Genomic DNA, 26,167 nt, shown 5'->3' with positions numbered 1-26,167 from the left:
GCTAATATGACCTAATTCTCTATGCAAATTAGGTTAATTATACAGTGTAATTTTTCTACATCTCAAATCTCAGCTCTTGCCTTCATAAATCTAACGAGTAGATTTGCATTAAAGTGCATCATCTTGAAAACACTTGTTTGGTTAGGTTTATGAAATAGATCTTTCCCTGCAATGGAGTTACCAGAAATGCCTGCAATGTGTGGAATGTGGCACGGTATTGTTCAAGAACATATGGCAAATCAGGGTTTAAAATAAGACTAATTACATGCCATTAAAGCATATTAAAATAATGCAAGATAATTGAAATTAATGGGGCTTGCTATCATTTTCCAACTGATATTCTTAAACAGAATGTATCAGTATGTCAGACAAGTAAAATAAACTCCTTTAGGCAGATTTCCTTTGAAAGAAATACATGTTTAACTACCTTCATCTGCATTCTCAGTCTGGTCTTATGTATTAACTTTGTCTCAGAGACCAAATAGATACAGTAAACATCTTAGAAATTGCTGGAAAATCCTTTAGTTTCAGTTGGATTCTCTCATGCGAGGCGCCAGCTATCAGCAGCTTAACATCACAAAGATTGCATCAGAGCAGAAAAAAAATAGCCAAGCATGTCCAAGGGCAAATGTGAACCAGGACCCAAGGTCAAGAAAGAACTGGAGCAATTAAGACATTGTGGAATTAAAAAGCAATTTTATTGAGGTCCATTTGAGTTTTGATTCCTGCAGAGTTTGCATATTTCTCATTAAGTGGAAAAACTCAAACAGCAGAGGAGAAATTGGGCGACACAGTGGTGAGCACTGTTGCCTCACAGCACCAGGGATCCGGGTTCGATTCCGGCCTCGGGTGACTGTCCGTGTGCAGTTTTTGCACATTCGCCCTGTGTCTGCGTGGGTTTCCTCCGGGTGCTCTGGTTTCCTCCCACAGTCCAAAGGTGTGCAGGTTAGGTGAATTGGCCATGTTAAATTACCTCTAGGTGGGGTTACGGGGGTGGGGTGGGGGATTGGGCATGTGATAATATGCACAAAGCAAGTCTGTACATAATGTTATGCACAACCTTCGACCACTAGGTAGCACTGTAGAACCCAACACATGACCCTGTGGCTGGGGAGTTGGGAGTAGGTCGTGCTGGAGGATAGACATATTTTGCAGTAGCTCTACAATTGTCAATTAGTGTTCGTAGTTTATTATTTTATTTATCCTAGTTATCTTTCTCACGCAATTGTTTCATAATAAATTATTTAAACAAAATGTTCTGTAGTTCATCATTCACTTCGGCCAGTCTACAGAACATGACGGGGCCTCGGTGGGGTGGTCTTTCGGAGGGTCAGTGCAGTCTCAATGGACTGAATGGCCGTCTTCTGCACTGTAGGTATTCTATGAATCCATGATAATAGCGAGTGGATTCAAACTCACTTTTCATACCTGGACTCAAATCCAAAGTAGGCTTCTAAGTTTTGCAGATCGAGATGATTTTAGCTGTACTGAAGCTGCACGTGGTGTTTGAATTGAAGGAGCACTCGTGCCTGATGACTGACCGTTAACTGATACATTTGAACTCACATAAAAGCAAATTACTACGAATGCTGGAATTCAAAACAAATATAGAAAATACTGAGCAATTTCAGCAGGTCTGACAGCATCTGTGGAGAGGGAGCGAACGTTCTGAGTCCAAATGACTGTCAAAACTGGAAATAGAATTAGACATATACCATTGTGGGGGGTGGGGGGGCGTGGAGTCAAGATTGACAAAGATGCCGTGGGCAGAAAAACACAGGGAATGTAAATAAGAACTAGGAGCAGGAGTAGGCCATCTGGCCCCTCGAGCCTGCTCCGCCATTCAATGAGATCATGGCTGATCTTTTGTGGACTCATCTTCACTTTCCGGCCCAAACACCATAACCCTTAATCCTTAATCCCCTTATCCATCAAAAAACTATCTATCTTTATCTTAAAAACATTTAATGAAGGAGCCTCAACTGCTTCACTGGGCAAGGAATTCCATAGATTCACAACCCTTTGGGTGAAGAAGTTCCTCCTAAACTCAGTCCTAAATCTACTTCCCCTTATTTTGAGGCTATGCCCCCTAGTTCTGCTTTCACCCACCAGTGGAAACAACCTGCCCGCATCTATCCTATCTATTCCCTTCATAATTGTATATGTTTCTATAAGATCCCCCCTCATCCTTCTAAATTCCAACGAGTACAGTCCCAGTCTACTCAACCTCTCCTCGTAATCGAACCCCTTCAGCTCTGGGATTAACCTAGTGAATCTCCTCTGCACACCCTCCAGTGCCAGTACATCCTTTCTCAAGTAAGGAGACCAAAACTGAATACAATACTCCAGGTGTGGCCTCACTAACACCTACAATTGCAGCATAACCTCCCTAGTCTTGAACTCCATCCCTCGAGCAATGAAGGACAAAGATCCATTTGCCTTCTTAATCACCTGTTGCACCTGTAAACCAACTTTTTGCGACTCATGCACTAGCACACCCAGGTCTTTCTGCACAGCAGCATGTTTTAATATTTTATCATTTAAATAAATTCCCAATAAAATGGTGGTAATTAAGGCTAAGAAGGATGCTGATTGTGGCACATTAAGAAATCAGAATGTGTTAATGGCAGAACAATGGTCAGCAGTGTGTCAAGGTAAACTAGGAACAGATGGCCCAAGTGGGGAGGGGAACAATGTTAAGGGGATTATGGAAGAAATGAAAATGAATTGATAGAAATAAAAATGGGGTGAAGGTAGAGGAAAGAGTTCACAGTCGGAAGTTGTTGATCACAATGTCAGGTCCGGAAGGCTGTAACGTGCAGTTTGTGCTGGGCTTCACTGGAACATTGCAGCAAACCAAGGACGGACATGAGAGCAAGACGGTGAGTTGAAATGGCAGCGACAGGAAGGTCTGGGTCCTGCTTGCGGACGGACCCGAGGTGTTCTGCAAAGCAGTCACACCGTCTGCGTTTAGCCTCTCCAATGTAAAGTAGACGGCAAAAAGAAAATGCTGGAAAATCTCAGGTCTGGCAGCATCTGTAGGCAGAGAAAAGAGCTAACGTTTCGAGTCCAGATGACCCTGTGGCTGTGATAGACCAGTTTGCAGGAGGTGCACGTCAAGCGCTGCCTCACTCGAGTGTCTGGGCCCTTGGATGATGAAAAGGGAAAAGGTAAAGGGGCAGGTGTTACACTCGCTGCGAATTGCATGGGAAGGTGGCTGACAGGGGGAGAAGGGAAAATGTGTTTGGTGGTGGCATCATGCTGGAGTTGGCAGAACTGGCAGAGGATGGTCCTTTGAATGCGGAGTCTGGTGGGGTGAAAAGTGAGGGCAAGGTGACTCTATCCTGGTTCTGGAAGGGAGGGGAAGGAGTGAGAGCAGAGGTGCGGATGATGGGTCGGATGTGGCGGAGAGCCCTCTCGATTACAGTGCGTGGGATACCACGATTAAGGAATAAAAGACGTGTCAGCAGCACTGTTTTGGAAAGTGGCATCATCAGAACAGATGCGACGGAAGCGCTGGAACTGGGAGAATGGGATGGAATCCTTACAGGATTTGGGGTGTGAAGAGCTGTAGTCAAGGTAGCTATGGAAGTCGCTGGGCTTGTAATGGAAACTAGTGGACAACCTATCCCCTGAAATGGAGACGGAGAGGTCAAGGAAGGGAAGGGAAGTGTCGGAGATGGACCATGTTGAAGGGAATAGAGGGGTGAAAATTGGAAGCAAACCTAATTACATTTTCCAGACAGGAACATGAAGCGGCACCGAAACAGTTAATGTATCGATAAAGGGTTGTGGGGTGGGGCCAGAGTAGGACTGGAACAGGGAATGTTTCCCATACCCCACAGAGACAGACAGAACTGGGACACATAAAGGTACCCATTGATTTGGAGGATGTTGTCACAGAGAGTTTTGGCAATGGTAATGCCTTTGAATTTCAAGTAGAGATGGTCATTGCCTGGCACTTTTGTGGTGTGAATGATGCCTGCCACTTATCAACCAAAGCCTGAATGCTGCCCAGGTCTTGTTGCATGCAAGCACAGACTACTTCAGTCTCCAAGGAGTTGCAAACACCCCCACTTCTGACTTCATGATGGAGGGAAGGCAACTGAATAAACAGCTGAAGATGGTTGGGCCTAGGACATTCCCCTGAGGGGCTCCTGCAGAGCTGCCCTGTGGCTGAGATGATTGGCCTCCAAGAACCATCTTCCTTTGTGTTAGTATGACTCCAACCAGTGGAGAGTTTGCACACCCCTACCCCACTGATTTCCATTGACTTCAATTTCACTGGTACACCTCCAGGCCACACTTGGTCAAATGCTGCATTGATGCTAAGGGCAGTAACTCAAAACTCATCTCAAGTTCAACTCTTTTGTCCACGTTTGGACCAAGACTGCAGTGGGGCAAGGAGCTGAGTGACCCTTAACCTGAGGGCTTGTTATTTAGTACGTCGTTCAGGACGACATTAAATATTCCTGTTCATTTAAAAGCAGGGATTCCTCTTTGTATAATAGGGCACAGAATCACAGAATTGTTAGGGCACAGGAGGAGGCCATTCAGCCCATCGTGTCGGCACCGGCTCTCCAAATGAGCATCCTGACTTCGTGCCATTCCCCTGGTTTTTCACCGTACCTTGCACATGGGTTTTTATTCAATTAATCATCTAATGCCCTCTTCAATGCCTCGACTGAACCTGCCTCCACCACAACTCTAGGCCATGGATTCCAGACCCAAAATACAGGTCGAGAGAATCACTCTTTTCTGAACAAAATCACGAATAGGCCTGGAAATGTAATGAGTTTTTTTTTTCTTTTTACAGGTGCAGTGAACAGGCACCAGAACATACAACATGGCAAGCAAGATGTGTGTATTCACAGATTCAAAGGTACGCTGCCTAACATTTTGGTTTCAAAATATCTATGCAAAGAATGGAATGATATCGTCTTTGCCATATTAGGCAAACTGTGCTCAGAAAAAGAGGTTTCCAAGCGGTTTAACCAGTGATTCTTGGAGGAATACCAAAAAAGTACATTTTTATAAGATAATTCCTTGAGTGCGAAGCTAGAGGAAGGATTGTTCGTTCAGGCTTCACATTAAAACCACAGGCCACTGACTGCCAAGGCTGGCTTCTCTACACCCCACCAATCGCCACCTTCTTCCCTCTCTTGGCCACTCTTTTCCAATTGTCGCCCTCTCCCAGCCATCTCATTATCCCAGTCACTGCCCTTTCCCACCCTCAAGTCTGCTGACCCTCTCTCAGACCTAGCAGTGGGCAATTGAAATTCTCTTTACCAACTAGCTGCCTGGGGATATCCAGCAGAGTCCACTGTTCACCTCTTCAATGTGAACGAGACCCAATATCGGGTGGGCCTTGGCTCTACCCATTCCAAAGAGGGATTCTGCTCACTTGCGGGCTAATTTCTTGCCCATAATGATCATCTTTTTGGTGTTTATTGGAAACTGCTAGTGAATAGAAGACTGCTGTAAAGCTTAAAACAAAAGTAAATTCAGATTTTAAAAAAATAATCTTTATTAGTGTCACAAGTAGGCTTAAATTAACACTGCAATGAACTTACAGTGAAAATCCCCTCGTCGCCACACTCCGATCCTGTTCGGGTACACAGAGGGAGAATTCAGTTCGTCCAATTCACCTAACAAGCACGTCTTTGGGATTTGTGGGAGGAAACCCACGCAGCAAGAGGGAGAACGTGCAGACAGTGAACCAAGCCGGGAATCCAACCCAGGTCCCTGGCACTGTGAAGCAAAATTGCTAACCACTGCGCTACCCACTTAATCTGTTTCTTCTGATTTGATGGATCTGTTTGAAGAATGGCTGTAAAATGCTTTGAGATGTTTGAGAGACACGAGTAATGCTATATAAACATAGGTCTTTGTTATGTGAAAAGAAAGTTGCACTGTGTTAAATCCAGGATGAAAGGACACAGCTGTTCCCATATTAAAATCTGGCACTGGTATCTGAACCCCAATGAAATTCTGTCTGATCAGATTAAAGTTAAATGCAAAACACTGCGATCCATATTTTGCATAAATTAAATGAGGTCCTCTGAACGACAATTTAAATCAAATGCACAGATGGAGATTAATTTATTTTATTCTTCGATGTTTGCAAGCATTTTGTCACTGGAAACCCGGAAACAATGCTTGCCTGGGCCACTAGATGGAGTGCTCTGCTAAGGTGGGATATTCCAGCTAGGGATAATGAGAGGCCAACCTCACTGCACACGTTCATCCCAGTCAGATAATCGCAAAGTGACCCTGACCACGTCACCTAAACCAAATTCATTACGGAACTGATCCACCCCTTGGATTTAAAAAAAAAAACTGGTCCCAAAAGGCAAGGTGAAATCGGAGAGTGAAACATTGGCATCAAGGTGAATCTGGATGGGAAACTTTCTAACATTTCAATTCGCTCTGTTGATGAAGGAAGCCTGACGCTAAATAAACACAGACTCTCGTGCAGTTCAGGAAACGTTTGCGGAAACTATTGAGAGATGTGGCTTTTTAAAAAAATGCCAACATTGCAGATTCTTTGGCATTTTGGGAAGTAGCTGTTAGCGTGTTGTACATGGTGAAATCCTCTGATTTATTGGGTATCATAACTGTGGCTCAACAGGCAATTTCCAGCCTCGGCTGAGAGTCCTTGTCTGCAATTCACCAAGGGCAGAATCCCGGCAATCCTTTCGCAACAATACAAGTTACCAATGAAAGGTGCTATTTGAATAATCTCATGTGAAGCCCCCGTGCAGTTTTCACCTTTTGATAACAGCTTTAATAAATTGCAATTTACCATCTACAGCTATAAAACATGGTTTGAACCATTCAGATAAATTAGCAACGATAAAATGCTTCAAGTTACAATAATTGTTTGACATTTTACTTTTATCCAATGGTAACCCTCGCACCAGAATTAATGGTGCTGGAAGTAAAGCGATGATCATTCATGAAGAAATGAAGTATGCAAAAATTTCTCAATAAAAGCCAGAAGATGGAACCACAAGGTGCCAACAGCTGATTACCAGAGCATCAGAACTGAGCTGGCATACCAGAATGTGGGCACACCGCCTTGCAACTCTTCTCATTGATGGAGAAGAGAATCACCTTGTTGAAATATTCTGCAATTTGGCTGACTGATACCATTTTGTAAAAGTACAACTTAAAATTTTGTAACGCGTTACCCAAATGTCCTGGGGTAAAACCATATGGTAAAGCACTTTACTGTATGACCTTGACTAGAGGGGAAAAAACAAACTTGATGGAATTCACAGAGACATAATAACAAGGTCAGCACGGTGCAACAGTGGTTAGCACTGCTGTCTCACAGCGCCAGGGACCCGGGTTCGATTCTGGCCTGAGGTGACTGTGTGGAGTTTGCACGTTCTCCCTCTGTCTGCACAGGTTTTCTCCGGGTGCTCCACAGTCCAAAGATGTGCAGGTTAGGTGGATTGGCCATGCTAAATTGCCCTTTGTGTCCAAAAGGTTAGGTGGTTATGGGGATAGGGCGCTCTTTGAGAGGGTCAGTGTTGACTCGATGGGCCAAATGGCCTCCTTCTGAACTGTAGGGATCTTATGACACTATAAATCCTTGCAGGAAGTTATAAAATTTCAGGCCCAGCTTAGTTGTATTTGCTGTTCATTGTTCTGCAATTAACCTGCACTGCAGCTTTCAAAATCAGTGAATGCAATCTATTTTGGCAATGGAATCTGGTTCAGAAAAAATGCCATCGATGAGCAGGTGTCTCTCTGCCTGAAACATAAGGCAGAGCTGCCTGCCAAGATCTGGAGACCAGTATGGGACTGTAAACCTGTAACTTAGGATATCATCCCCTTAGAAACAGCCACTATCAACCTGCCGCTGCAAGATTGTTCCCAGGCAGTGTGAGACATGAAACCCTCCCTCCCTCTGCCTATTAAACTCCTCTGCAATGAATCGGTGACCTTGCATCCAGAGACACAACCACAGATCGGAGCCACTGATTTAGCAAGTTAGCTCCAAGCCTTTTTATCTCCTTCCAAGGTAGGTTAGTGGACTATAGTCCAACAATTGGATTAATTCTATACTATAATGCTCTAGTATAATATGATGAAAGATGAAGAAAAGCAGGACAGAAAAATAAATTAAGAATCCACTTTAACGGAATAATTTGCTGAGGAATCTTACAAGAAAGGTATTCAATTTCACAGGTGAAAAAACAGATTTGTTATCAAATCGCACAAACACCGTAAATCATGATACTCCAAAGCTATACTTCACCAGATTTCTAGTTGCTACTACAGAAATAAACCATCACTCTGTGTCATGGTAGGAGCATGAAATGCCATTTAATACATACACTTAATGTCTGCAGAGCTCAGAAACATCACAGCCAAGAAATCTGTGATTGTTGAAAACAATAAAGCTTTGAATGAGGCATAAATAAATTACATTGAATAAACTGGTGCAGACTCGATGGGCCGAATGGCCTCCTTCTGCACTGTAAATTCTATGAAACCGGTGCAGACTAGATGGGCCGAAGGCCTCTCCTGCACTGTATATTTTCTGTGAACCACACAAAATCAGGACATTTGGCCCCACTAGACCATGTTGGTGCTTGCACGCCACTTTAAAAAAGATTCACAAGGTGTGAGCATTGCTGGCTAGGCCACCATTTATTGCTCGTCCTAATTGCCCCTTGAGAAGGTGGTAGTGAGCTGCCTTCTTGAACCGTTGCAGTCCATGTGGTCTAGGTGTACTCACAGGGCTGTTAGTGAGGGTGTTCCAGGATTTGTGACTCAGCAACAGGGAAGGAACGGCGACATATTTCCAAGCCAGGATGGTGTGTGACCTGGAGGGGATGTCCTGGTGGTGGTGTTCTCATGCGCTTGCTGCCCTTGTCCTTCTTAGAGGTCATGGGTTTGAACGAGCCTTGGTGAGTTGCTGAAGTACATCCTGTACTCGAGTCTCCTCCCATTTTTTGTCATCTATGAATATACCCCTCTTTTCCCCTTTCCCTCACATACTTATTTAGCTTCCTCTTAAATGTATCTACTCTTCCGAACAATTTAGTATTTTGCTCAGCGTGAATACACAAATGTTTCTAGTACTTCATAGTCGGAGAGATAATGACATATGGTTCTATGACATAGTAATGATAAGACAAATGTAAGTAAAGTCTCATCCATATACAGAAACTCACCCACATTTGTCTAACTCTTGGCCTAACTAGTTCTGTCACCGTGCACTGCGAAGGTACAACTACCACAGAGAAGTTGGAATTTCTCCCATAATTCTGCTCACCAACTCATATTTCTGGCACAGGTTAGAGCAATATCGTGCAGTTTTGACATGGTTGTGCTGGCCATGTCATGGTTTCACACAAAATCATAAAAGCAGCATATTATGGGGCCAGGGTTTAGAGAACCCCAAAGTGTGTCATGGAGTTCACCTGACTCACAACTTTTAATAGATTGTGGTTATGGGGAGCACAAGGGTCCACTTTACAGGTGTGATGCAACAGAGAACTAAAAGTATTTTTAAACAAAATCAATGTTTATTCTATGAATCCAGTTAACATTTTATAAACACACAGTAAACAGTTCATCAACTACCAACCCTGACAACCCCATAAAAGATACAATACTCTATAGGTAACCCTTAATAACTTTCCAAACAACATCCATAAGTCAAAAAACCCTTTTTAAATAAAGACAGCAGGTTTAAATTCTCTACAGAAACAGGTATTACTTTCAAATCATCAAGTGATTTGGAGACTGTCTTTAGATTGCAGAGAGATATACAGCTTCTGGTTTGAATGCAGCTCTCCAACTCTGAAAACGAAACTAAGACACACTGCAGCTGCCAGCCAAAACGAAAGTAAAAGCCAGACAGACAGCCTGGCTCCACCCACACACTGACATCACTGCAGCTATTTGATAAACACCCATTTCTTAAAGGTACATCCACCTGACAAGCACTATGATGGTAGCATTTTAGGTACAAATTGCATTGGGCAGGAATCAAGTTTCCTCGAGTCCCAATGCAATGTCACACACGCTTGAAAATTTAACTTCGCTTCTTACTCTACAGATGCTACCAAACCTGCTGAGTGTTTCTAACATTTACTGTTTTTCTCTTTAAAATCTTTTATAAGAAACTGACAACTGTACCCAACATAACTAACAAATTGTTTTGTGTAGCTTTCTAAAGTTAACCCCAGCTTCTTAAAAATCAGTCTACGGACAGCTGATGGACTAGACATTAAATAAATGGTCTGTTTGTGGGGGTAAAGCTATTTTCAGCTGTGTTATCCTGAGGAGTGATGATAGACAACTAGGAAAAAGGTTAAGAAATAAGACCTCGAGGGTGGTAATCTCCAGATTACTTTCAGTGCCACGTGCTACTGAGGGTAAGAACAGGAGAATATGGCAGCTGAACGCGTGGCTAAAGAATTGGTGCAGAGGGCAGGGATTCAGATTCTTAGATCACTGCGATCTTTTCTGGGGCTGAGGTGATCTGTTTAAGAGGGACGGGTTGCATCTGAAATGGAGGGGGACCAATATCTGGGGCGGACAGGTTTGCTCGTGCTACAAGGGAGGGTTTAAACTAAACTAGATTGGCAGGAGGGTGGGATCCTCAGCAGCAGGGAAGCAGATGAGGGGCTGAAAGGGGTGCAGCAACGGTAAACTGAATAGACACAATAGGCAGGAGCACAGCAGGGAGCGGGTAAAACCGGTTGGATTAAATTGCATCTATTTCAATGCAAGGGGGCTGATGAACTCAGGACATGGATAGGTATGTGGGACTGGAATATTATAGCCATAACTGAAACATGGCTAAAGGAGGGACAGGGCTGGCAGCTTAATGTTGCAGGGTACAGGTGCTTCAGGCGGGACAGAGGTGTAGGAAAAAGAGGAGGGGGTTTGCATTTTTGATTAAGGGGAGAGATTAATGGCAGTAGTCAGAGATGAATTAACAGAGGGATCAACCAGCGAGACTTTGTGGGTGGAACCAAGAAATAAGAAGGGGGTGGTGACCTTATTGGGGTTGTACTAGAGGCCCCCAAATAGTCAACGAGAATTAGAATACGCAGGGAGATTGGGGAGATTTGCAGGAATAATAGGTTTGTCATAGTAGGGGATTTTCATTTTCCCAACATAGACTGGGACTGCCATGGTGTTAAGGGCTTAGATGGGTAGAATTTGTTAAGTGTGTCTGGGAAAGGGAAAGTTTCCTCAGGCAGTATGTGGAGGGTCCTTCTCTGGGAAGGGCAAAACCTGACCTACTCTTGGGAAATAGGGGTGGGCAAGTGACTGAGGTGATGGTGGGGAACCACTTTGGGACCAGTGACCATAATTATATTAATTTTAAAATAGTTATGGAAAGGTGCAAAACTGGTCCACAGGTGCAATTTCTAAATTAGGGCAAGGCAAATTTTGATGAAAATGAAAAATGAAATGAAAATGAAAATTGCTTATTGTCACAAGTAGGCTTCAAACGAAGTTACTGTGTAAATCCCCTAGTCGCCACATTCCGGTACCCGTTCGGGGAGGCCGGTACAGGAATTGAACCCACACTGCTGGCCTACGTCTGCTTTACAAGCTAGCTATTTAGCCCACTGTGCTAAACCAGCCCCATGATGGAATTAGACAGGAGCTTGCAAGGATTGATTGGAGTAGCCTGTTTGAGGACAAAGGGACCTCTGGCAAGTGTGAGGCCTTTAAAAGTCAAACAGGACTTCCGGTGACGGCGGGAGGGAGGCGGCGGCACAATGGAGGGCTCCCGTTCGGGAACGGCATTTTAGGGGCTTTAAGCCCGGTCCCAGGGTCCACGGAGGCGGCAGAAGCAGGGAGAAGGCACGGAGGAGGCACAGTGAAGACACAGGAGGAAAAAAAGAACAAAGAAAAATGTCGAGGGTGAGCAAGAAAACGGCCGGAAATAAAACAGCTGGATATCCGTCGGGGAGTGGATAGGTCACCGTGGGGTCACCAAGGAAAATGGAGGCTGGAGCACCAGGGAAGGCCGCACTGCTTACGGCTGAAGAAATAACTAAGGTGATGGCTGCGGAATTTGAAAAGCAGTTGGCGCAGATTGCGAAATGCATGGAGACGGTGAGGAAGGAGATGAGGGAGGTTTTGAGTGTGCTGGTGGAGGAGGTTTCCCCGGTGAGGACGGAGGTGGCGAGCGCAGTGGCGGAGGTGCGAGAGCAAGGGGAGGTGCTGAAGGAAGTGGAGGAGACGTTATTGCAGCACGGTGATCAACTTGCCTCGATGGGGGAAGAGATGCGGAAGGTGATGGATACTAACAAGGATCTGCGAGGAAAAATGGAAGACGTGGAAAACAGATCCAGGCGACAGAATTTGCGGATTGTGGGGCTGCCCGAAGGAGTTGAAGGACCGAAGCCGACTGAGTATTTTGCCGCGATGCTGGCAAAACTATTGGGGGAGGGGGAGGATCCCTCCCGATATGAACTGGATCGGGCTCATCGGTCGTGGAGGCCTGTACCAAAGGCGAGTGAGCCGCCAAGGGCAGTGACTCTGTGCTTCCGTAGGTACAGGGTGAAGGAGAAGGTCCTGAGCTGGGCCAAGCAGAAGGGGGTGGTGCAGTGGGCTGGAGCAGGTATACGTGTATACCAGGACTTTACGGTGGAGCTGGCAAGGAGGCGGGCTGCCTTCAACCGGGTGAAGAGGGCACTGTACAATTAGCAAGGTGCGGTGCGGCATTGGATATCCAGCGAAGCTGAGGGTGACTTATAAGCTCAGGGACTTTTATTTTGGAACGGCGGAAGCAGTGGAGGAGTTTGCGAAAGCAGAAGGACTGTGGCAGAACTGGCAAATTGAGGAAAGGCCATGTGCCGATGTAACCTCATGACTGTATTTTCTTCTTTTTTGTATCACTGCGCGCAGGTGTAGAGATTAAAGGAGCCAATGTGGTATATATTTGGACAAGGGAAGGGACGGGACTTTCACTCAAAATGAGAGTTCTTTGGGGTGTAGGTGGATATGCGGGGTTTGTGTGCTAAAAGGGGATCTTTGGGCTTTCCTAGGGCCGGGCAAGTGGGAAAGGGACCCGGGCGGGGGCCTCCACGCTGGCCGGTTTAAGCCGGCCAGTGAACAGGAGTGAGGTGGGGGGAGGGGCTGCGGCCATCGGAGCCTGGCAAAACAGGGTCCGAGTGGTCTAGCCGGGGTGGAAAGTTGGGGGAAGGAACCGAGGTTGGGAGGAAGAGTTTTACAAGAGGCAGTGGACGGGAGGAGCTGGAGACCTGGGGTGGTAGTGGTGGTGGTGGTGGGGGGGGGGGGAGCTGTGTAAGATTAAGGGTGACTACGGGTAATCCCCGATTCCTTTTTGTCATTTGTTTATGTAAACATGCGGGTTGAGGTCTGGGGGTTGGTGGGTAGATGGGATCGTTGTTATTATGGGGACTGACATATCTTGCTGATTATTGTTTATTGGTGATGGATGTAAATGTGGGAGAAAATGTGAAAAAGGAGGAGAATACAAAAATTTATTTTAAAAAAAAGTCAAACAGCTAGAGTTCAGGGTCTATATGTTCCTGTAAGGGTGCCGGGCAAGGCTGGCAGGAATAGGGAACCATGGATGAGAAAACATATTGAGGTTTTGGCCAGAAGGAGAAATGGCTCAATTACAAGCAGCTGGAATCAAGGGATTCCTTGGAGGTGTACACGAGACACAGGAATCAAGAAAGAAATTAGGAGGGCAAAAAGGGGGCATGAGGTAGCTTTGGCTGAGAGGATTAAGTTGAATCCAAAGGGATTCTTTAAGTGTATTAAAGGAAAAAGAATAACGAGAGAGAGAAGCGGAGCCCTCGAGGACCAAAGTGGACACACATGTGTGGAACCATAGGAGATGGGAGAGATTCTCAATTAATATTTCTCCTCTGTGTTTATCGTGGAGAAAGACATGAAGACTTGGGAACCTGGGAAGGTTAGTAGTGATATATTGGGGACAGTTCGTATTACAGTAGAGGAGCTGATGGACGTATTAAACTGTATGAAGGTGTATAAATCTCCTGGCCCTGACCAGGTATATCCAAGAACAGTGGGTGAGGCTAGAGAAGAAACTGCGGGAGCCCTGGCCGAGATATTTGGATCAACGTTAGCCACAGGGAAGGTACCAGAAGACTGGAGGATATCAAATGTTGTGCCCTTATTTGAGAAGGGCTGCAAAGGAAAACCTGGGAATTATCGACCGGTAAGCCAAACATCTGTGGTGGGGTAAGTTTCTGGAGAGGATTCTGAGGGATAAGATATACAGGCATTTGGAAAGACAGGGTTTGATTAGGAGTTGTCAGTACAGCTTTGTGTACGGGCGATCATGCCTCACAAATTTGTTAGGTGTATAAGATCATGAGAGGCACGGATAGGGTGAATGCACTCAGTCTTTTTCCCCCAGAGTTGGAGAATTGAGAACGAGAGGGCATAGGTTTAATTTAAGAGGGGAAAAAATTAATGGGAACCAGAGGAGCAACTTTCTTTTTCCAACACAGAGGGCGGTACGTATGTGGAATGAGCTGCCGGAGGAAATGGTTGAGGCAGGGGCATTGACAACATGTCAAAGGCATTTAGACAAATACATGGATAGGAAAGATTTTGAGGGATATGGGCCAAATGCAGGCAAATGGGGTGAGCCTAGATGGGAATTCTGGTTGGCATGGACCAGTTTGGGGCGAAGGGCTTGACTCCACACCGTAGATGCGATGAAAAGTTACCATTCTTAAATATATGAGGATTTTTAAAACGTTTTCCATATTACATTCTAAAACAGTGCCTGATTGCACCATTACATGGCAGATTTTATATTCAGTGACATGCAAGGAGATTGAATGAAGACTTGAAAGGAGGGGGGGCGGTGGGGGAATCGATTTTCAAATTTACATGCGAAGATCCAAGTAAGGAGTAAGTCACTTGGGCCCTTGAGCCTGCTCTGCCATTCAATAAGATCATGGCTGATCTAATTTTAATCTTTAATTTCACATTCCTGCCTACCCATCCCCTTGGGTGACCTGTCACCCCGTTGCATATCAAAAATACATCCACCTCTGCCTTCAAAATATTCAAAGACTCTGCTTCCATCACCTTTTCAGGAAGAGTTCCAATGACAGTGCAGCACGGTAGCATGGTGGTTAGCACAATTGCTTCACAGCGCCAGGGTCCCAGGTTCGATTCCGGCTTGGCTCACTGTCTGTGCGGAGTCTGCACATTCTCCCCGTGTGTGCGTGGGTTTCCTCTGGGTGCTCCGGTTTCCTCCCACAGTCTAAAGATGTGCAGGTTAGGTGGATTGGTCATGCTAAATTGCCCTTAGTGTCCAAAATTGCCCTTACCCTTAGTGTTGGGTTGGGTTACTGGGTTATGGGGATAGGGTGGAGGTGTGGGCTTGGGTAGGGTGCTCTTTCAAAGAGCCGGTGCAGACTCGATGGGCTGAATGGCCTCCTTCGCACTGTAAATTCTATGACTTATGACCCGAATAGACAATATTTCACCTCATCTCCATTTTAAATGAACAACTCCTTGTTTTTCATCTGCTAGTTCTAGAATCACCCACAAGAAGAAACATCCTCATCACATCCACCCTGCCAAGATCCCTCCGAGTATGGGAAGAAACCCACTCTAGAAAATATTTATATAGCATATCCTCGGAATGGCTAAACTTCTACAGAAGCAACGGTTGGCTTTCGAGGTGCAGGAGCTGCTGTAATGTGAGCAAATTTGACAATCATTTCCCATACAGCAAAGCCTTACAAACAGTAAATTAGTGGAAGAGCAGATCAGCTCTTTCGGTGGTGATGCCCGAGACACGAATGCTAGCGAGGAATCTCGGAGCACTCCCCACTCTTCTGCGAATATAACTGGGAGAACTTTATGTCCATCTTTATGTCAGAGACTGGACCCCACAGCTTAACAGCTCACCGGAAATCCAGCACCCCCAGCGATGCAGCCCCTAGTGCAGCACAACCTGCTAAATCAGAACCAAGACTGCTTCCAAGCAAAGCTGACTCAGAGCTTTATTTCAAGGGGAAGTGATATGAAAGGAAGCAACACAGTAGCAATGTACAACACAGCTCCAGCAGAACCTTGAAGTGTGTCAACCAGGAATCCCATGTCTACCAAATCCCAATCAGAGGCAGTATACTTAATTACGGCTGCAGGCTCCTGTTTCACTGTTTATTTGGGAGTAATCCATAGTGTCATGTTTTATTTAAAAGAAGCTGTTTCAGTAATGATGCTTTAAATCTAATAACTATTTTTTTTGGTACCTCATTACACATTAGAGGACTGACATGAAGAGTCTGCATTTTGGAAACAGGCGATCGATTTCAGGCTTTCACTGACAAGTGTACAAGCATTTCAAAAAGGAACCAAGCCGAGGAATCTGCTTCAATTACATTATTTAGCAGCTTAAACTGCAGGTTAATAACATTCAAATCCCCCAGCAATCTCAATTCAAATATGGCGAATTATGTTGAAAAAGTTTATTTTTGTTTTTAAAAAATTGAAAAATTGTACTTCACCTGACGGGATGATTTTCCCTGCTGTCATAAATTGAAAAGAAGACCTCTAGTTCTTCGCCTAGATTAGCACACATCAGACTCTTCATTTGCAGAAAGAGGTGGTGGGAACTCGTTGGTATTGGGGTATCTTTCTTTCGATGTCTGTGCTCCATCTGTTAGCAAATCACAAAAATCAAACCAAATATTAGAAAACCACCAGTCACATGGACAGCTGCACAACAAAATGATCGTAGTAACAACAGGCTTTCTCCTGTCCATAATCAGTGCACTGAAATTTATTTATCCAGTTTTTACGATGGAAGTGTTCCAATTTTTGCCTGTGATTTCCCCACAAGGAATTGCGATCCGGAGGCAGAGCTGCACAGTGAAAGCTATGCCCTTTCAATTAAAGAAAATTTGTGACATGCCACTAGAATTTTCTCACTCAGGTCAACTGCACCTACTACTTAGATTTCTGCAGCAGGATGCTTTGCAGCACACACTGTTCGTTAGCCACACTCTACACCCTTCAGCTCAAACCTCTGTAGCAGTGTAATTTTCTGGCGGTAAGAGTTGACCTGCGGCTCAGGGTAGTCAGGCATCTGGAGCCTCAGTGAAGCGTCTTCTCAATCAACAAAATTTAAAGATCAAGAAAGAAATAGTGAAACAGCAGAGAAGGATGCTGAAAGATAATAGCTGAATTAGGGTCATTAAAGGCTCAGAAAGAGAAACGGACAGAAAAAAAATTTGGATTGCGAAAAAGAGTAAAGATGATGTGCTTTTTAAAAAAAAAATTGGAAAGATCTCTATTATCTATACGAGCAATTGGATTAACAGTTTAAATTGGACACTTTCCAAGCCAGAGGGGTTGATTGACACTGCATCAACAACTAATGCATGATTGAAACAATACTTTTTGCAGTTAAATTCCACTCCTCTCATTCTCTGCTAGGTACTACTGGAAACTCTGAAAATTCAACAAATATGCAAACTTTAGTAACTTGCAAAAATTGAACATAAACGATGTACAAAGTCGTGTAAAGCAGGATCTCACTCGCAGTACAATCCTTGCTGGGAGGCCTATCTGTTCAGGCCCCACTTTGGGCCAGCCAGCTTTTATATCAGTGAATAACAAGACCCAGGCGGGTGGCCTCCGCCCTCTATCTCAGAAGCTTGTACCTACGGGAGATCAATGATGATTTCCTCACGATCGTCGTGGGGGTTATGACACAAACATAATGGGGAAGCAAAGGGGAAAGGTCATTTATACATAGCAAACATTGGCATGGTGTAAATCGACTTATAAATGCAGTGGGCAGCACGGTAGCATAGTTGGTTACCACTATAGCTTCACAGCGCCAGGTTCCCAGGTTCGATTAGCAGCTTGGTCCCTGTTTGTGTGGAGTCTGCACGTTCTCCAAGTGTCTGCGTGGGTTTTCTCCGGGTGCTCCGGTTTCCTCCCACAAGTCCCGAAAGACATGCTGTTAGGTAACTTGGACATTCTGAATTCTCCCAGTGTACCCGAACAGGCGCCGGAATGTGGCGACTAGGGGCTTTTCACAGTAACTTCATTGCAGTGTTAATGTAAGCCTACTTGTGACAATAAAGACAATTATTAGAGATTCACAGGTTCAGACCTATCCTTTAATCCCCCGAATTTACTGGCAGATTAATAATAGTACGTATCACTATTTTTCTTCTACTTCTAACCAGATCTGGCCCAATATAAAGACCTGGAATTTGAACTGTGAAATAAGCCATTATTCTATCACAGACGTTCCAGTGAATTATGGTTTGAACAACTTCCATAACTCAGCTACTTCATAACTTTTGAAACTTCTGCACAACTTCACCGTTACCCCAATATCCTTTGCTGAAAAGATTACGGTAATTATCATACCTCTGCTGCATTAAAATCAGTGGCAACCTTCAATTTACTGCAATTAAGCCAGCCTTCATGCTGCTGCCATTCAAATGATGCTGGAGGCATGGCGGCGTGGTCATTTGCTTTAATTCTAGATGCTTACAGCAGGGGCCGGGATGGGTCGTTTCGGCTTCTGATCCCTCATTAACCACACTTTTGCACACAAGATCAGTGCAAAGAGAACCTCAACCCCATCATCAAAAACGGAATCCTGGTTACCAACTTTCATTTGGCATCATAGCCATTCCTATTGAAAGAAGCGTCAGGGTACTGGGCTATTTCCTGTTACAGTATTTCCACCATAACAAAATTGCACCATTACATTATCTGTGATGGATACACTAAATGTTATTAATTTCCATATTGATATTCTGATCAGTCACCATGGACTTGAGTCAGGTGGCAGAATAGCGATATATTTCTGACCTTTGCAACCCCATATGTACATGCAAATAAACAGATATCATATTGCAGGAAGATAATTGTGGATTCAATAAAATGTAACTATATATACACCTTTTCCCTTGTCCATTACATTTATTAAGTGGGTAATGAAATCTGCTGAAACACAATGATGATTTTTCAATGCACACTCAAGCCGGAATGAAGAATCGATCTGCTAAGAACCATGTTCGGCCATTTCAATACATTCTGTTACAGGTGATCTTCAAAACTAGTTTCACCTTGCAGAATTGAACAAACCTCAAATCCTTTTGCTAATTTAGGCAACTAAATTGAAGATGGGTATCTATTACAATTGGCATCTTTCCATCCATAATCTGCGATTATATTAGTAGTTCAGGGTTTGTGGAAACTCTGTGACATTCAGAATTATTTGATTTTTAAATTGGTGGAATCAATACAGCACAATAGCTTTATATTCAGTACTGTTCAGAAAATGTTGGGAAGGTGGTGTTGCTGTGGTAAAGTCACTGGACTAGTGATCTAGAGACCCAGGGTTCGAATCCCACCACGGTACATGGTGAAATTTGAATACAATTTTAAAAATCTGTAATTAAAAGTCTACAATGATGACAATGTTGATTGTTGGAAAAACCCATCTGGTTCACTAATGTCCTCTCAGGAAAATAAATCTGCCGACCTTATCAGGTCTGGCCCACAGTGACTCCAGACCCACAGCAATGTGATTGACTCCTAAAATGCCCTCGAGGGCAATTAGGGACAAGCCAAGCCAGCAATGCCCCCAAACAAATTCTAAATCAGTTCTCCAGCTCATTCCGGGATAGGTTAGCCACTCTGCTTCCCTCAGAGAATGGAGGATGACAATTGTCTGTTATGGCGTCATCAATATCTCCACGGCACCCAATGTTGCTTTTCCTTGAATTGATATACAAACTTGAAAATGTCCCAAGACTCTTCTGAAGGAAGATAGGGGGCGGAGTGCTCCGAGCCTCCGTGCGGAAATCTCGATCGGCGCGGGGGTGGAGAATGGGGGTTGACGCCGAAAACCCGGCGCCACGCCGCTCCCACGATTCTCCGGATAATCGCCACGAATCACACACACACACACGGTCTACGCGGCGCAGGTAGGGGGCCATTTACAGAGGCCCCCGCGGCGATTGTTCATTGACAACTGGCCGAGTTCCCGCCGGCATAGTTCTAACTACGTTTTGCCTGTCGGGAATGCTCGTCGGCGGCTGCGGACCGAGTCCGCGGCTGCCCTGTGTGTGTGTGTGGGGGAGGGGGGGGATCCTTCACCGGGGGTGGGGCCTCAGGTCACTGAACTTTCATCAGAACTGTCCGAATGAAAGGTCATTGAGGTGAAACATTAACTTGATTTCTCTCACCACAGATGGTGCCAGACCTGTTGAGTCCTTCCACCATTTTCTGTTTTTATTTCAGATTTCCAACAACCGCAGCACTTTGCTTTTGCAATCTACTCCGTGCCTTTCAAATTAGGGTGCCGCCTTTAAGAAGTAAATCAGGTTGAAGACTGAAAGCAGGAGCCAGCAAGAGCTGCAGCTATTAGGAAAACAAAGGTAGTTTTAAGGGATTTATATTGGTAAACATTAGAAATAAGGTATATTTTTAAGTGGGTTTAATTTAATGTTTCTGTGCCTGGAAGTGTAAAACCAAACATTCCCTTTGTGTCGAACCTAAAGGATTCGATAATGACAGTCTGAAGTCCCACAAGCACCAAACCCAACCTCCACTTAGTCATATCACATAAGTGACAAAACGTTCTCTTGTCCAATGGCAACATGATGCTGAACACCCTCTTGTGGTTAAGCACAAGTGTCTTCCGGTCTCACATTCCACAAGAAGAACATGCAGAGAACAGCTGCTCGCACATCCTTGTGACCTTCTGCCATTTCAAACCAGCCAACCATTCAAGACACCAAATAAGCAATTTTAAAAGTCGCCTGATAATTGACCAGATAACTTTAAATACATTTTTCATGATGGTGAAACTCCACAATTTTCTAGTCTATGGGCTAGCTCGAGACTAGTAATGCATGGAAGTCAGGCAAAATCTCTCTTCTGGAAGCTGGACTCACTGGGCTCAACCAGCCATTCTCGATCTATCCCAGCATTGGCTTTATGCCAATATATATTTATACACAAAACTAGTTGACTCTTTTAAGTTGTCATGATAATACCATGGAATTTGTCACAGATCGATATAGCTGTAGGTTGTGCCACTGACGTCAGAACAGTCGATACAAGGACATAGATTCACAGACTGGCCACAGCACAGGAGGAGACCCAAACCTTTTATATCCATGTCAAGTATCTGTATGAACAGCCCAGTTAATATCACTCCGGCATCCCTGCAAATCTTCCCTCTTCAATAGCCTTTTCAATTTCTTTTCGAAAGCCACAAGTGAACTATTAGACAGTGCATTCGACTCTAACCACTCACTGCAAAATAAATGTTCTTTTATCATGTCACCCTAATTTCTTTTTTGCCTCTCACCAAAATCCAGTGCCCTCTGGTTTGTGGCTGTTCCACCAATGGGAACAGTTTTCTCTAATCTACTCTCGCATGATGCCTCAAATTTTAACACCTCCATCGAATCTCCACTCAACATTCTCTTTTCAAAGAAGAACAACCCCTAGCCTGAAGTAACCAAAGCTTCTCTTCCCTGGAACCAACCTCATAAATCTTTTATGTGAAGATGCCGGCGTTGGACTGGGGTGGGCACAGTAAGAAGTCTTACAACACAAGGTTAAAGTCCAACAGGTTTGTTTGGAATCACGAGCTTTCGGAGTACAGGTCCTTCATCAGGTGAGTGAACAGGTGGGTTCCACAAACACATACATAGACAAAGTCAATGATGCAAGATGATACTTTGAATGAGGGTCTTTTCAGGTAATTAAGTCTTTACAGGTCCAGACGGTGTGACTGGAGAGAGATAATCACAGGTTAAAGAGGTATGAATTGTCTCAAGCCAAGACAGTTGTAGGATTTCGCAAGCCCAGATGGTGGGAGCTGAATATAATGAGACATGAATCCAAGGTCCCGGTTGAGGCCATACTCATGAGGTTTTATGCACCCTCTCTAAAGGATTCACATCCTTCCCAAATTGTGGTGTCTAGAACTGCACCATACTCCGGTTGAGGCCAAACCAGCGTACTCTAAAGGGTCGTCATCACTTCCTTGCATTTGTACTCTGTGCCTTTATTTATGAAGCCCAGGATTCCATGTGCCTTTTTAACCACCCTGCATTGATTTGTGCATATATACCCCCTGATTTGTTCCTTGTAACTCATTGTTTCGCATAGTCTTCCGACCAAAATGTATCACTTCACACTTCTGTCATGCGTCTGCCCATCCCACCAATCTATGTCCTCCTGAATCGATCATTGTCCTCCCACAGTTCACAATGTTTCCAAGTTTTGTGTCACATACAAATTTTGAAATACTGCCCTGTGCACTGAAGCCTATGTTGTTAATATACATCAAGAAAAGCCATGGTCCCGTATCCCCTGGAGAACGCCATGGTGTGCATTTCTCCAGCCTGAAAATCAGCGATTTACCACAACTCTGGTTTCTGTCACTCAGCCGACTTCACATCCATGCTGCCACTGTCCCATTTATTTCCTTGGTTCCCACTTTACCACCAAGCCTACAGGAACTTCCTCAAACAACATTTAGGAATCTTTGTACACCACATCAGCTACAATGCCCTTCATCACTCCTCGCTGTTACCACATCAAAAAACTCAATCAAGTTAAATACTATTTGCATTTAACAAATCCGTGCCGGGTTTCCTCAAATCCAAGCGACAGTTCATCTTGTTCCAGATAACCATTTCATAAGCTTTCCCACCAGACGTTGAACTGTTCAATAGCTGCTGGGCTCATCCTTGTACCCTTTGTTTGAAAAAGGGTTTAAACATTTGCAATTTTCCAGTCCTCTGGTGCAATCCTCATTTCCAAGGAAGATTGAGGTTAGCGTCTCTAATTTTACCCCCCTTACTTCCCTCAGCATCACTGGCTGGAACCCATCCATTCCTGGTGACTGACCAACCTTAAGTATAGTCAACCATACTAATACCTCCCCTTTGTTATTTATTAGCCCATCCAGTATCTCAACTACCTTCTCCATGACTTGGGTGGTAACTTCTTCTTGGTAGAGACAGTTGGAAAGTACTCATTTAGTACCTCTGCCAACCATCTGCCTCCAGTTGTCGATCCCCACTTTGGTCCCTAATTGGCCCCAACCATTCTCTTGCTATCCCTTTATTGTTTAGATGCCTGCAGAAAACTTTTGGGCTCCCTTTAATATATGTTTGCAGTTTCCCATACTCTCTCTACTTTGCCAATTTTCTTTTTTCACTTTCCCTTTCTATATTCAGCCTGGCTCTCCCGGTCATCATCATTAGAATCCGAATAGAGGGCTGGGACAATGGGGTGGATGAGGTCGCAACGCTAGGAGGGAGCAAAGTCACTGAGGAATTTTTAAATGGGAGCGAGGGTCTTGATGCAGTGGGCAATCATGAGGGCATGGAAGTGGAAAAGGATAGGTGAAGGGAGAGTGGGGTTTAGGATATGGACGGAAGAGTTTTACATGATTGGCATTATTTGTAGGGGAGAGCTCAGAATGCTGACAGAAAGAAATTGGAGGCAAAATAATTGAAGGGCGAGATTTCCTGGCTACTCTGGAAGTAGGGTATTGACAGAAACGGAAGGTTTTGGAGCTAGAAATAAGTAATTTTAGGGTTTGAAAAACAACTCGTGGTCTGACAGGACATTGAGGTCACATTGCAATTAAAATAGATAAATACTCCTTCATTAGGTTTAATTTGAATTTAGGTTGAAGTGCAATGTTGAGATCAGGGACAGGGAATTTCCACAGCTCCCTGCACCCTGCCTGTTGCTTTATTGACACAATTCTAATGGGCAGTCTCCAATAATGGCATCGATTCGGATTTTCAGGGCAGTAACTGTAGAAAAAAAATCTAATTCGAGAAATTGTAAGAACATTAAATCAGTTCTGCTCATTTGCAAATATGTTGGCGAATCCTCACTGAAGTAATCTTTGTGGAACGGTGGTCAGGAGAAGAGAACACCAATTAATCACATGAATGATACCACACTTAATTAAGCAACACTTGATCACTCAGTTTAGAGAGTGATACTGCAACTGAGACTTAACAATAACATTAAACAATCATTCCAACAAAAAGTCAAATGACATGACATGCAAAAACAGGCCTTTTTAAATTCACAGCTTGAGCAAGTTCAGACGATCTGCATAAATTAATTAATTAGTTGAGGGTTTGGTCTGTTTTTCTGCAAATTATTTTTCTTCATCTTTTATCTATTTAAATATCCTCAGAGTGACTGTATTCCAGGGTTAGCAGAGCAACAGATATATTCAACATAACAGCTTATCCTTTTTTTTTCAAATGTTCCAGCGTTGACATTTTAATTCAGGAACCATGGCCGGGATTCTCCCGCAATTGGTGGGATGGCCCGATGCCGGCGCCTAGAACGGCACGAACGACTCCGGAGTCGGGCCGCCCAGAAGTAGCAGAATCCTCCGCACTTCCGGGGGCTAGGCCGGCGCCAGTTGGTGCATGCACAGAACCGCCAGCGTGTTTCCTGTTCATGCGCAGGGGGTTTCTTCTCTGCACCGGCCATGGCAGAGCCTCAGAGGCCAGCGCGGAGGGAAAGAGTGCCCCACGGCACAGGCCCGCCCGCAGATAGGTGGGCCCCGAGCGCGGGCCAGATCACCGTGGGGGCCCCCCCTGGGGCCGGATCTTCCGGCCCCCCCCCCTCCCTACCCCGAGGACTCCGCTAGCCGCACTCCAAGCCAGATCCTGCCGGGATGGCCAATGTCAATTTCACGCCGGCAGAACTGGCCGAAAACAGACGGCCGCTCGGCCCATCGGGGCCCGGAGAATTGCTGGGGGGGACCACTGCCAACAGCCCCCGACCGGTGCGCCGTACTCCCTTCCCCGCCTGGAAACCAGCGCCAGAGAATTTGGCAGCCGGCGTCGGAGCGGCGGGGCAGGATACACAGGAGGTCGGAGAATCCCGCCCCATATGTTTCAAAATTGTGCAAAGAAATGGTCTGGATGTCCATTTAGAGCAGATGGAATCTGCTTTTAAAAACTAATATATACTTTACACCCTGCTTAGAAAAACCTCTCGACAAATTGTTCACTGTATCCTTTTACTACGTGACAGATGTGAGTCAGGTTTATTGTTAAAAGCTGCAACATTAAGATATGGGATTCGCTGGCTAGGCCTGCATTTATTGCCCATCTCTAATTGCCCTTGTGAAGGTGGGTAGTGAGTCACCTTGACCTGCTGAAGTCCAGGTAGTGTAGGTACACCCACAGTGCTGTTAGCAAGGGAAGCTCAAAAATAGTGTGTGGATATGTATCTGTCTCTTGTCACTTTGCCCTCTCTCCAGACGTGTGGGGACCCTTGTGGATTAGCAATTTGAAAGATATAGCCAAAGATATGGATTGAACAGGATGATGAGGAGCCAATCAGTCCCATTCAAGCAGAGGTAGTGGTTCACAGCCAATCAACATGAATAAGGAGCAGTTGGCTGAAGATAATGGCTTAATTCCCCCAATTCTGAGCTGAGGGAAGTTACAATTTATTCAAGACTTAATGTCAGCAAGGTAATGGGACAGATCAAATCAAGGTGTGACAGATTGCTGCCTCCCTCTCCCAACCCTCCCTCCCGCCTGCCACCTCCATCGGCTGTCTCCCTCCCCCGACCGTTTCCCTCCCCGACCACCTCCCCACCCCCCCTCGGCCGTCTCCCTCACGTGGCCGCCTCCCTCCCCCGACCCTTCCGCGGCCGTCGCCCTCCCCCGGCCGCCTCCCTCCCCCGACCCTCCCCTCCCCCTCACTGACCACTTCCCTCTCTGACCCTCCCGTTCTCTGCACCCTCCATACTTATCATTTAGCACATTTGCAGCCTCAAAAAATCTCATGTCCATTTTAAAAGAATAACTCTTGTTTTTTTAAACTGCATCCTCCACTCTCTCCAACAAGCAGAAATATCCTCCCAGTATCTATCCTGTTGTGGATTTCAGGATCTCGATGTTTCATTCTTTGAAACTCCAATGGATACAAGCCTAGCCTGTCCAGCCTTTCCTCATAAGAAAACTGCTTCAGCCCAGGAAGCATCTGAGTGAACCTTAGCTGAGCGGCTTTGAATGTATTTATGTCCTTTCTGAAATAAGGAGCCCGTTACAAATACATCTACAGGTTCACCTTTATCCACTTTCTTGTTATTTCCTTCTCTCTCAAG

The 26,167-nt window shown here is 44.9% G+C and overlaps 1 protein-coding gene across 6 annotated transcripts in view; it reads right to left on the bottom strand.

The window, feature by feature from the left end:
- LOC140396552 (dedicator of cytokinesis protein 4-like) overlaps positions 1-26,167 on the bottom strand; it is a 458,932-nt gene that overhangs the window by 265,773 nt on the left and 166,992 nt on the right. For all 6 annotated transcript variants that reach the window (XM_072485296.1, XM_072485300.1, XM_072485297.1 and 3 more), the window contains exon 8: positions 16,521-16,672. In XM_072485296.1, the coding sequence (XP_072341397.1) occupies positions 16,521-16,672 (152 nt within the window). The remainder of the gene's footprint in view (positions 1-16,520; positions 16,673-26,167) is intronic.

This window comes from Scyliorhinus torazame, chromosome 19, assembly GCF_047496885.1.
Source record: "Scyliorhinus torazame isolate Kashiwa2021f chromosome 19, sScyTor2.1, whole genome shotgun sequence".
NCBI classification, from domain to species: Eukaryota; Metazoa; Chordata; class Chondrichthyes; order Carcharhiniformes; family Scyliorhinidae; genus Scyliorhinus; species Scyliorhinus torazame.
Note: the sequence above shows the minus strand (reverse complement) of the source record. Positions and strands in the feature narration are given on the sequence as shown.